Raw genomic sequence first — 13544 nt, 5'->3', positions numbered from 1 at the left:
AAAGTGGACAGTGTAGAACACTGTCGAAGTGAGAGTGGGAGAGCATTTCAGAGTTTGGGGCCACCAACACTAAATGCCCTGTCGCCCATGGTGCGCAAGTGTGTGGAGGGAACTGTAAGGAGGAGTGAGTCAGTGGAGCGTAGTGTGCGGGTGGGATTGTATGGGGTGAGTTATACAACTTCACTCACCTCTAGTGACTCTGGCAGGCCCCATCTCCAGAAAACGGCGCCCTTAGGACCTGGATGGTCGGGCACACTGGCCCAGGAATTTCATAAACTGTTTGTAAAAACTCTCAAACCTGGGCACAGGGACTTGGATAAGAAATATCAAAGACATAAAAAGACTTGAAACATTCTGCAACCGCTGCTAGCATAGTTCCATGTTCTAGTGCTCTGCCATTGATGATTACATATGCCCGAGCGCTGTCACCCAACTTGAGGATGTATGGATGCTCCACCCTCTGGTGTCTCGTTAAGTAGTCCGCCATATTTGTTCCAATCTGTAAGAGGAATATGTAGGTGTGAGGGAACATTCTATTCTTCTTTATTTTAGCGTTAGGCCTACATCTATTAGCAACAATACATACAATATTAATGTCTGTGTGAGTAACTTGTAAGGCATGTACTAAGCAAATCACAGTTGTTAGAAATGTATTCGCAAATGTCTTGTTCATGCACAATAAGGGATCTATAACCAATATAACCTTAGTAAGGGCCTAGTAGATCTAGTTTTCTATTCATGGGTAAGCAGTAAGTGCCAGAATACAATGTGTATGAGTTCCTGATACACTGTGTGAACAAACCCTGAACAGTGTGAAAGCAGATGTGTATACATGCCTAACAAATGTTTTGCATGCAAAAGAGTAAATACTGCAGTAAATATCTCAACTCACAGGCTGTGTATCCACGAAAGCATTGGTGCTCTCCAAAATGGTGGGGCGCACCATTTTCCTGCCCACTCTACAGGGTATGGCAGGAACCACCCGTGGAAGGAGCAAAAGGGCAACTTCGTAACGTCTGTCTACATTATATATGTCAAGAAAACCCAATTAAAATAATTTACTTATTTTACAGTGAATACAAAAACACAAATAATGAAAATCAATGCTTTTGCTCACTAACATGTGCATCTTCCTTCCTGAAACACTGTGGTCTTTTCTGGTTTCCTGGCTTCAATGGGTCAACATTGTACAAGGAGTGTGACGTACATACCAGCAGAGAGGTGTTCGACGTTGGCCTCCCTCTCTCCTTGACCCATCTGGATTATTTTTTCGGCAAAAAGGCTCCAACTTTGCTCTAGTTTGTTGGTATTGTCGGGATGCAGGAATGCAAAGTCCTGTGAAATCTACAAGTAGAATAATACAACAGGAAAATGTCTCAGGAAGTTAAAAGGGTATGGCCCTATTTTGGGGCTTAATACGGTTAAAATCGTTGGCTGGGGTTTATAAAGGTGGTAAAGTGTCTTATTTTTCATGTAAGCCGTTGTCTTGCTTTAAGACAAGTTAAAAGAGGGAATATGTCGCCAAGCTACTGAAAGTCAATGGATCCGTGTAGCATGCTATAATGCTACACGGATTCATTGACTTTCACTAGCTTCGCGTTTAACATGAAAAATAAGACCACCTTTATAAGCCCCAGCCAACGACTTAAACTGTATTAAGCCCCAAAATAGTGGCATACCCCTTTAATCAAGTCAAGTCAAGTGGGTTTTATTGTCAATTTCTTTACATGCACTGGTCATACAAAGAATTTGAAATTACATTTATTGCTTTCCCATACAGACATAGACTAATCTAGGTAAGGACATAGACAGTATAGACATAGACAGTACTTATACATGGACTTAAGACAGTATGGACATAGACAGTGCTCATACAGACATTTAAAGTGCAAGACTGGACAACAGAAGACTTGTAGAGAACATACATTAAGAGGTAATGTTCTCTACAAGTCTTCTGTTGTCCAGTCTTGCACTTTAAATGTCTGTATGAGCACTGTCTATGTCCTTACTGTCTTAAGTCCATGCTCATTGACAGAATGTCACAATCTGATCTACACTGTTTATACAAATATTGGAATCCCGCATAACACCAACATTTCTGCAGACACTCTAGGTGATATAAAATGAGACGTTTTTTTGAGGGCCGTTTGGCCTTTATTATTACAGGATAGTATGAGAGTGGACAGGAAATGGTTGGGTGAGAGAGATGGGGCAGGGTCGGGAAATGACCCCGGCCAGACTCGAATCACCGGGGGTCCCCGTGGGCATGCAAGCACAAATGCGGGGGGTTTAGTGCACTGCGCCACAGCGCCCCCTTATAAAATGTGATTTCTATGCAATTAAAGTGTTGTCTCAGTGTTTAGATTCATTTTTGAAAAGAATCATGATCTTACCATGCCAGGAGTATCAACCAGGCGTGGAAACTCGGCAATGATATCACCAATGGCCTTGGATCCATTAGCACGGATCCACCTTGCCCGGTATGACACTGTATGTCTCATGAATTCTTTCACTTGGCTCTGTGGCCAAATGTTAGCCTGTAGCCACTGAGCCATTTCTATGGCTCGCTCTGCCGTCACAGTGTCTTCTATGGGGGGGAGAGGTATTAATTAGCACTTCTGTCACATATTATTATGTTGTGAGTTATTGAGGTTCTATTTTAGTTGTCATTTAATTCATTTTACTTCCTGTAGCAGGATAAGCCATTCAGAAACACCATGGCCACGTATGTCTGATGTGGTGTTCCTAATTGCCATCACAGGTGTAAATGCCACAGACTCACGTCCACACTTGGGCGTGGGGTTACACTTACCTGGCAAAATGGACAAAACAACGCTCTCTGGACCTTGCGGTACTTGGTGCTGGTGCTGAGAAACGGGAGATGGTGCTGAGGAACGGGAGCCCCTCCGTAGCCTCTTCCTAACATTTCTGAGGCGCTCCTCCAGGAACCCTGTGGCAGGCCTATGAAATCTCCCTGGCGTGAACCATGCGTCCTAGTGTAAAGAAGAGAGAAGACAATTAAAAATAACTTTTCAGATTTCAGTAGCATATACTTCTACACTTAGAGGGTCATAATTCATGTTACTTACATAACCAGTACCCTGGCAGTCTCTTAGAGATGCGAACTGGTTCACCACTGCTGCTGCCAGGGAGGCCTTTACTTGTGAAGAAGGGCTGCAAAAATGTTGGCATATGCTTAAACAAATTTTGTCAAATTTGATAAGTACAATAAGCAAATAATACAACAAACACAAGTACTCACTTTTCCCCAAAGCGCTCCATCAAATACGACACCAGAATGCGGACCATTAGGCGCCGGTCGTTGAGGCCCACAAAGCCGTTTTTATCAAGATTGGCCACAATCAGTTTACCATCTGGAACTTTTTCGAGAATGCTGCGTACATCCTGGTGGAATTTGTTTAATGAAAAGAAATACTGAGTTACATACAGACAGTAGTGGCCAGTCTTATATGCACATGTTACCCTGAAATGACACCAATATACCAATACACAGAGAGACATACAGAGAGACATACCACTACTTACAAATGAGTCAACAGGACCAACTTCGACTTGCTGCGTTCTGGGTAGAGCAGCAGGTGCAGTATCATTTTGTGGTTCCTAAATACACGGACAATTTTATTTTAGCTTTCATTTTCATGTTGTCAGGTGTCACATACTCATGAAATTACATACCCATACTATTATGTACCCATACAAATACAGTTGTTTGCTGTAATAATTGACAGTGATGGTGGTGATGCTATGAGGTCATGTGATGCTGGTGATGCCATGAGTAGGCTACCGATAGTAGCCGTATTCGACTTTGTTGCCGTCGATCAACATTGGTGGTATTAAACACTGCACATTTAAAGTGGACCACAAATGTACCAACCCTGAAGCGGGGTGCAGTGCAAACTTTACTCTCTCTCTACACACTATACACACACTTGAGTGAACTCTCTGCCAACCAGTTCATAGGTCCTACACCCCTACAAAAGTTTTGCACTGCACCCCACTTCAGCTCCTCCTCCCCACCTCTCACCTCACACGTGGCGTGCTATAAGATCAAGCTGGTACAAGCTCTGTCTTGGAAAAAAGGGATTCACTTTAAATGCGCACTGTTTAATACCACCCACATCGTGACGACAAGTTCTCGCTGACGTACTTCACCACGTACTTCAATCGACAGCAACAAAGTCGACTCTTTTTGGACGCCTCTGCTTCGTGACAATGCAGTCAGAAGCAGATGACAAAGTGCGTCTGCATACACCGTCAGGAGCAAACCTGGTGATACTGGGTGGTCATGTGATGGTGGTACCCATTGAACCTGAATGGAGTCAGTATTATAAAGCATTGGTAGATATTTAGGCCAGTCAATGTCAATCTAGCTCTAAAAAGGCCCAAACCCAGGACAAATTGCAATAGTAATGGTTCCTACTTGTAAGTGATGCTTAAATCCCCTTGTATCACATATTAAACAAGGTCAGAGTTGTCACATTCATTTCTCCATAGGGAGATACTGTATTGGAGATACAAGGTGAAAATTTTAAACTATGGCATATTCATTTGAAACTTTCACAGATGGCAACTCGCATTCAGGCAAACCATTTTTTTTTTGCAAGTTTTCTGAAATATGATGAAATGAGGTCACATGTACTGAAATATGTGATAACAGAAATATGTGGTAACAGACCAAACATAAAAAATGCAATAGTAATAGTTCATATATTATACTGACCCTTCAACCCCTTTGCATCACATATTCAAATCTACTCTCATCAATTTAGTGGGACATACATTTTTTACGGTCAAAAGTATCAGATTTTAGCCACTATATTGCAAAATGCATATGAAATCTGCCACTTCTGACCTTTAAAAAAGTATGTTCCACTCAAGTGATGAAGGTAGATTTTTCATATGTGATGTAGGGTGGACTTAAGTATCAATAAAAAATGTGAATCATTGCTTTTGCATTTTTTGTTTTATTTTGCCTGATGTTGCATAGTGTATCACATATTTAAGTAGATGTGATCTCATTTTTCATATTTAATCATCATATTTCAGATAACTTGCAATACAAAACAATCTTTGTCTTTGCTAGAGTAAATCCCTGTGAAAGTTTCAAATTGATATCTCATTGTTTGACCTTGAGAAAAAGTATGTTCCACTAAATATAAAGCTGTACATTTTTAATATGTTATTTAGACATACCTAGGGATTACAAAAATCATGATTACTATTGTAATTTGTTCCGGGTCAAATGCTAGATTGACTGGCCTAAGTTGGCAATTACGGTCATTGAATGTTATGATATATAACACTTTCTCTGGGAACACTTACCATACTCACCTGGAATACTTACCTCTTCAGCTGAAATGTTTTGGGAAGCAGACTACTTAAGCAATACAAGTGGCTATGTTGTACTGGATCTAGAATCTCTAAGGGGGGTGTATCACAAGGCAAAGCAGGGTGCCCTAAAACTCCCCTGACTCAAGTGTCATGTAACTTCTCTAAAACTGTTAAAATGAATTGTTAAAACAACACTGCAAAAAAATGAAATCTTAGCAATATTATTTTTCCAGTTCCAAGTAAAACATCTAGTCAGTCTTATTTTAAATTTTACTGCTGACCCTATTGAAATTAAAACTTACCTGAGATACCTTTGAACGCATTTCATTAGATTATGTTACCAAAACAAGTCATGGTTTAAGTTTAAGACATAAAACCACACAAACAAAACTGCACTAGAACTTGAACTAAGATGAACAAAACTAAGATGGGTCTTGTAATATGAAAGGCACTTAAAATAGCCTGTATCGCATGGACACATAATGATCATCATCATTCATTTGTAAGATTTGATAACATGGAGAGGATGATGGTCAGCAATGCTCTCCAAATCAATGGCCTGAATTGAGGGCACCGGACACACAGAATAGGTAAAGTAGTGCCTTGAAAATCCTGTTGTTTGCCAATTTTGCACTATAACCCTGACAGTGGCTCCAATTACAACAATTGTCTTAATGGTGCCAAATTGAGGGTCGCCATTGGCCGAATGTGAAACAAGAAGCGTCATTCCTGGCCTATATCTGGTCCCTTTGCACTGAATCCATGCGGGCAGATACACCTCTGTGTACATTGCAATGCCGTCGAAACTCGACTTCATCTCTGTAAAACCCTCTATTGTTCCAAGAAGCGAAGTACGTCCTGGTCCAATTTGACGCTCATGTGTAAACAGTTGACCAGAGAGAAGTGTGTAGCACATCATCATCTGGTGTTTGAAGGCCTGCGTTTTGCAAATATTTCTAAAATTGCACGTCACGTGGCTAACCTGTTTGAAAAACGCATGCTTTGCCTCAAAGCGCATAGACCAAAAATGGAGAAGAGGCCCTAATTGCATGACTGCACCTGGATAATGTGTCGTGAAATGGTGTTTTGGCTTTAGGTGACGATCAGGGTAGAGATCCAAGAAGAGACTATGATGCTCAGCAATTAGGTGACGCAGGAATAGAACCACTCCATGTGTTAATTCAGGAGAAAAAATGATCTCCATGCAGGCCAACAAACATAAAAGCAATTCCCAGTGCTTGTTCCCTTCTGGTACCAAATCTCCGATCATTAGAGGCAGTAGCCTCAGGAGACACCAGGTCTGTGATGCAGTTTGCCTAAACGACCCGTCTGGATTCTTTAGATGGGGTTTGATGGACGATGGTTTATTACGCACGTCGGAAAACCCATAATCAAAACTTGTGATACGGTAATTGACCTGATCCAGGGTCACAAGTTTGTCCTCAATTAATGACCCGAGTACCAATTTGACTTCAAGGCCACCAATTCCCTCCAGAATGTCGTGCATGACATCGAAAACCGAGTTATCTGTGACGTGATAGTTTTGCAGCGTGTTAAGGGAGCAATCTGTTTTTATGCCCGTTTCTGCTGGGTTACTGATCTGAAGGTCTGCACTGTAATTTGCTTTGTTGCGCATCAAATCCAAATTCTCAGTTGTTTGCTGCCATAAACCTGCTTTTTTGATCGTGCACGACCGACAGACACTGTTAGCAGAAAAGCTTTCAGTGTAGCCAAGGATGCCGTTTAACCCTAGATTGTCACCGCAAAATTGAGCTAGACCTGCCTTCACAGTGCCTTTAAACACTGAGGTGTTCACCTCTATTCCAGATGTTTCCAATATTGCAAGGTCACTGGCAATTCGACGAAGAATTTCATTAAGTCCGTACGTTTTCGCATCGTCTGTTTTATATACCGCCAGTAGAAAGTGAGACCTGAGGCTGGACAGGTATTCAGATGGCAGACATTTCATTGTGAAATATATAAAACTTAGCTTATGGACACATGTCTTCGAACCCAACGGATTCACCATCTCACAGTCATCTGCATACAAAACGATAGGAACAGAGAATTCTTCTGAAAAGAGGCGATTGTTGGCAAAGACTGTACCATCTTTAAAGTCCTGTAGCCCGGATGTTTCTGCACTAGTACTACGTCACTGCAAGATTTTCTGCATTGTCCCTGGACTTTCCAAAATCACCTTTAGCATAGCCATTAGGGGGACATACTGGAAGGTGTCTCTAACGGCTACCTGCCTTACCGTTCCAGTTTGACGGTCCCTCTCCTGAGTGTACGAAAAGCCAGGGAGGGGTACTGCCTCTGGCTGGATGAAGTAACCGGACTGTGTGAAGTACTTCATTTGTTGGTATTCAGTTTCAATACCTCGAAATGGCTCTTCAGCTACTGAAAACTGCTCTATTAGGACCTCTGCGTCTGGCGTGCCAGATAGCCCAACCTCTCTCAAAAAAGACACAGTTTTCTGTTTAAGTGTGCCAACTACGTCACTTATCAAACTGGAGGTTTGTTCAACTACCTCCTGCACTGCACTAACAGTTTGTGAAGGTTTTGATTTTAACCTGGTCAGGAACAAAGCTACCCTATTCTTCATCTCCATCCTCCAGTCCATCCCATTCTTCTACGGACTGCTCGGTAGAGTCACACAACTCATGACACTCCATGCTACTCTGCCCTGCATACTCTGCCCTGTGTTCAGTCGAATGACCGCCTTCAAATTCAGGTGCATGGCTCAACAAATGCGTCTTGAAACAGCGGTAAGAATTAAAAGTGCGGTGACATCCAAGTTGGGCACACTGGAAGTAGTTTGAGGAACTGTATATGCGGTGAATGACTCTCAGGTGTTTAAAGTACTGTATTGTACTGGAGCTGATATCTCTATTGCACTTGAAACAGATGTACATTTTTTTTTCCATTTTAGACCTTACCTCCAACAGTTGCCTTAAGTTCCTCAGAAATTTTAGCCTGAGGCCAACCAAGGGTATCAGTGTGTTGAGGCAACTTTCTTGAAGCAGAGGGAAGGCCTCTTTGTCATTTTTTTCAGCTGAAAAATATAACACATTAAAATAAGTATGCATCTATGATGAATAGAAAAAAAGTGCACACGATGTAAATATACAGAATAACAGTATATATAACAGAATGGACTGTGTTGTGGGTGGGTGCTTGACTTGCCTCATCTCCAGTGGCTAGGCCGTGCAACATGGTGCCATGTTTCTATTGTGTGTGTGTGTGTGTGTGTGTGTGTGTGTGTGTGTGTGTGTGTGTGTGTGTGTGTGTGTGTGTGTGTGTGTGTGTGTGTGTGTGTGTGTGTGTGTGTGTGTGTGTGTGTGTAACTGCTTGACTTACCTGATCTCCAGTAGATGTGTTTAACTGCTTGACTTACCTGATGTCCAGTAGCTAGGTTGTGCAACCTGGTGTGTGTGTGTGTGTGTGTGTGTGTGTGTGTGTGTGTGTGTGTGTGTGTGTGTGTGTGTGTGTGTGTGTGTGTGTGTGTGTGTGTGTGTGTGTGTGTGTGTGTGTGTGTGTGTGTGTGTGTGTGTGTGTGTGTTAAATTCAATAAAGCTAATTGAAGTGAGGAGTTTAGCTGCTCATAATAGGCTTATTGCATGTGGTTGTAGTGATGGTTGTGCCTGATGAATTTGTAGTGCTCTGTACACATCAAATTTACTGAGTGCATTTGTAGTGGGTTACAGTATTACTGTGATTCTGTGTGCAAACCTGTTCTAACCCTACAACTTAGCCATAGAATATACAGTATAAAAGACAATTATGCCTTATACTGTTGGGGCCCACATCTGGGCTGCATGTTGAATAGGCTTGGCAGTTCTATGCTAAGACACTTGAAACGATTAAAGTGAATGCAACCCCAGTGCTCGTTTGTGTATACAATTCAATATTATTTGTTTAGTAATTTTAAATTTCAAACCTTCAAAAGTTGGAATCAATTCGCCCAGTCCCCAGGCCTCAAGTGTCCGTTTGACGAAGTCATCCATCTTCAGAACAAATGTAAATGACAATTTTTAGATTAAAAAACATGCAAGACTCTAAATGACACTGTGAATAGTTTCATAGTGTAGGCCTATACAATTAACATGATCAACTAGGTTGGCCATATGTGAATCACAAAACAGATCACTGGTGTGTTATATTACACTTCGCTGATTTAAATGAAACTTGGTATGTTTTTAAGTGGCACAGTAGAACCCCCTAATTGTATTCGGTGTTTGCAGAATGTGATTTAAAACAGTAGATGGCGGTAATCGTATCCGAACTAAGCGAAACTCCGCTTTCACCCCGGGTGGGAGAGAGGGAGGGGAAGAAAAAGACGATCAACAATAAGTTGCTGCTGTGTTCAGAGCACCGCCGCCTTGGGCCGGTGTAGCTCTATTGATAATTTTAGATGTGGCCTGAGCCTTCACCCAATAATGTCGGCACCAGTTGATAGCAGCAATGAACCAGTAAAACATGACAGCGATTTTACTTCAGCCATTCCAACACGACCAATCAGAGGGATATCTAGTGTTTATATACTTAATGGTACCTCAGTGGTTCGTAATCTCAGGGTTAGCTGATCGACGCCTCAGGGGAATCATATCCGTCACCTCAATTCATGGATAGAAGGTGTACGGCGTTTGTGAGGTAGACTAGTTAATTAGGACGGGATTTAAACCAGAAAGACACTGTGACTAACTTGCTCTGGCCATGGATGTTACTGTGGCGGTTTCTAACAAATAGAGCTACTCAACACAACCCGTGTTATTAGGTGTTTTGACTACTCAGCTGTTAGCTAGCTAACACTAACATTGTATCTAACACTACATTATACCTACCTACCTATCTATCTATCTATCTTGAAGACCGTGTCTTGAATGTGTAGAATGTAACACGTAAATGTCATCAAGGCACATCTGTACAGACAATTGTTTAGCCTTTCTGGAAGAGTCAGTCAGGCAGCCGTTAGCTAGTATGCTAACCGGGATATGGTGGACGGTGGGCGGCTCTGGGTGACCAGATTACCGCTGTGATAAGCTAGCACTAGCCTTCAGTACGGTAGTTGCTATGGGGATTCTTTCGGTCGATTAAATGTGATGAGTGTATTACTAGTATAGAGTAAACCGTGTACGCTGGAATTACGCACATACACACAAACCATTAAGTGGCTGGTTTATTTGTGTTGTCAAAATGAGGCCTATATAAATAATGCCTTAAAATCGTCTGGGTTCGAGTCTGTCGATCTAAGGTTAGCTAGCGCAGGCTAAACAGCCTAGCTACCGTACAATAACGAACTACATCGCCACCCATCGACTGGCGTAAAAACTTCACCTTTTGACACCCCCCTTAAAAAAACAAAAAAACCACGTTCCGAACATAATGACACGGTTCGGATATTCACCATTCATAAGTGTAATGAAATGCTGGGAAAAATATATTACCACATCAACTTACCTCACAGAGCTCAAACCTCCCTCCAAGATGGCTGACGTTGTCTGACAGAAAAGTTTTCAAGCGGCAGAGTATATTCTTGGAATCTCTGGCATAACCCAATGGAGTTGGGTTACTGGCTGGGTTAATATTATGGGTTGAAATTACCCAACATAACCCAGCGGTCGTGTTAACCCAGCGTTTGGGTTACAGAAATAACCCAGCCTTTTTAAGTGTGTACTGTACATACACACACACACACACACACACACACACACACACACACACACACACACACACACACACACACACACACACACACACACACACATATACTGTATATTGGGGTAGTGACCTCTATTGATGTAATCTGAGTCCTCGTTACATTGGTCCTCATCACCATCTGCCACCAGGGACAGATTTGTGTACTCTTTACATTGTATGTATTGGGTGGGGGCCCTTTCATATCACTTTTTCCCAGGTGCGGACAAAGCTGTTAGCGTCCCTGAGTGCCACTGCCAGCTTTCTCGGCAGATGCACACACACACTGAGTTTTCCTCAGTCAGTAGTATTTTGCTGTGCGTTGACCTTGTTATGCTTAATGACTGTCACACATTGTCCACTGTGTCAAAGCCAGTGGTTCCAGAACCGATCACTGTGCCATGTTAGTCATGCCAGCGGCGGCAGAGCTAATGCCTGTTCTTTGGGCACCAGAACTCACCTGTGATAGTTCAGCCAAGAATGAGCAGAGACAAGGTCCAGATTGGCATCTGGCGCTGGCACTGTGGCAATGGGGAGCACTCAGTTTCACTTCTGACAGTTCACAAATTCGAACAGCCACATTCTCTGCCCCGTTATATTACCGTTATATCTCCTGAGGTGTATATGAAGCTTTAGGATAGCATGCAGAAAGATAAGAGACAGGGGACCAGAAAAAAATGAAGACAGAGTTAGGCTCTCCGCACACCGTTTCCGACAGCACTGCAGATCATTATCGGTTCTGACGATTTCGGTTACCCCCACATACTATTTCCCCACAGCAGAGCATGGGTAATCAATGGGTTGCTCCGACAAAATAAATAAAACTTGTCCCTAGGTGGCAGCCGCCAGCCACGGACATTGGTGCCGGTGTGCAGGGTTGTGTTGACAAACAGTGGAATCGAACGTTGGCAGAGCACTGCTCTGCTCTTTGTTGGAACCGGTGTGCGAAGGCTCTTACATGAAGAGGTTCCAGAAATGAGCACTGTGACATTCCGGTTTCTACTATGGGTCATAACCACCCAGTTCCGGGACCCTTCACAGTAAATGTTGTGGTGTTAATTCAACACTTAAAGAGTTCATTTAAGTCCAAATGATGCCAAATCAACTATCTAAGTGTTAAATGAGCACTGCAGAATTTACTGTGTTGCCAATTCCTTTGCCAGCAATTTGTGCACCAGCTCCAGTCAGCATCGACATTAGCACTGTGATAGTGGAGGGAACAAGTAATCAGTGGCACCTGTGCAAGTTGGTAGGATTTCAGAGGCAGAAAAATGGGATTGAATAAGTGAAAGTTCTGGAATGTAGAATGCATGTACTAGAATTCTACATTCTACATACATCATTACATCAACACATGTGCCACCAATAGAGGTTTCCAAGACATGTGACCAAATGGAACTGCAACACCTTTTGCCCTTACCGTGGCAAATACAATTCTGACGCCTGTCAGATAGTAGCCTGGGTCCACCAATCCTAGTCATGTAAACAAGAAAACTGCAGTCCTGGAACTAGCCGTGGCTGTAAAGGCTGGGCACTAGACTGTTACGCTGGCGACCCGGGTTCGATTCCCGGCCTGGGTCAATTCCCAATCCTTCCCCGTCTCTCTCTCCCACTTTGTTTCCTGTCTCTCCTCCAATGTCCTATCAGAAAAATAATATCCTAAAGAAAAAAAAGAAATCTGCAGACCTTAAAGTAAATTTGGTGAGTGCTTTGACGTCACGTCGGCAATATCAATTTTGTAATTTCAGCATTTGTTTACCTGCCTATGCTCTGGTGCATTCAAACACAGAGTCCTCTGTCAATGCTTTGTTGCTTAAACTGCCAGACACCACTGCGGACTTCTCTTTGGAACTACAACCAGTAGACACCAGCCTATGTACTATGGCCTATGTACAGTGATTAACATCCAGTTTACTGATGCACAGAGCAAAGATAAGAAACCTGGGAACACACACATGCACACACACACACACACACAGCCCAAGGCCCTCAATCAATGCTGGAGGTTCTAATTGAGTGCCACTAGCTGCTGCTTATTGACTAAATGGGACCTCGGAATTAGGAAGGTGTGTGTGTGTGTACGTGTGTGTGTGTGTGTATGCGTGTGTGTGTGTGTGTGTATGCGTGTGTGTGTGTGTGTGTGTGTGTGTGTGTGTGTGTGTGTGTGTGTGTGTGTGTGTGTGTGTGTGTGTGTGTGTGTGTGTGTGTGTGTGTGTGTTTGCCTGTGTGTGTGCATGCGCCTGTGTGTGTGTGTATGCGCGCATGTGTGTTTGTGTGTGTGTGAACGTGTGTGTGTGTGTGTGTGTGTGTATATATATATACTGTATGTGCGTAAGTGTGTGTGTGTGTGTGTGTGTGTGTGTGTGTGTGTGTGTGTGTGTGTGTGTGTGTGTGTGTGTGTGTGTGTGTGTGTGTTTGAGAGGAAGAATGTGTGTGTATTGACTGATGGCCCAGGGCCCTGGCCTGGTGCTTGTGCCCAATGATGATGACCTTGT

At 42.8% G+C, this 13544-nt stretch overlaps 1 protein-coding gene across 1 annotated transcript; it reads right to left on the bottom strand.

Moving 5' to 3' along the window:
• Positions 1-292: 292 nt before the first annotated feature.
• LOC134467502 (uncharacterized) lies at positions 293-3572 on the bottom strand. The gene is made up of 8 exons (XM_063221373.1): positions 3547-3572; positions 3263-3405; positions 3090-3174; positions 2846-2993; positions 2394-2584; positions 1212-1344; positions 893-1020; positions 293-499 (listed from the first exon to the last, which is right to left on the bottom strand). Exons 2-8 carry the CDS (start codon positions 3307-3309, stop codon positions 293-295), a joined length of 939 nt encoding a protein of 312 aa, XP_063077443.1. The 5' UTR covers positions 3310-3405; positions 3547-3572.
• Positions 3573-13544: the final 9972 nt, after the last annotated feature.

The sequence above is a fragment of the Engraulis encrasicolus genome, chromosome 17 (genome assembly GCF_034702125.1).
Source record: "Engraulis encrasicolus isolate BLACKSEA-1 chromosome 17, IST_EnEncr_1.0, whole genome shotgun sequence".
NCBI classification, from domain to species: Eukaryota; Metazoa; Chordata; class Actinopteri; order Clupeiformes; family Engraulidae; genus Engraulis; species Engraulis encrasicolus.
Note: the sequence above shows the minus strand (reverse complement) of the source record. Positions and strands in the feature narration are given on the sequence as shown.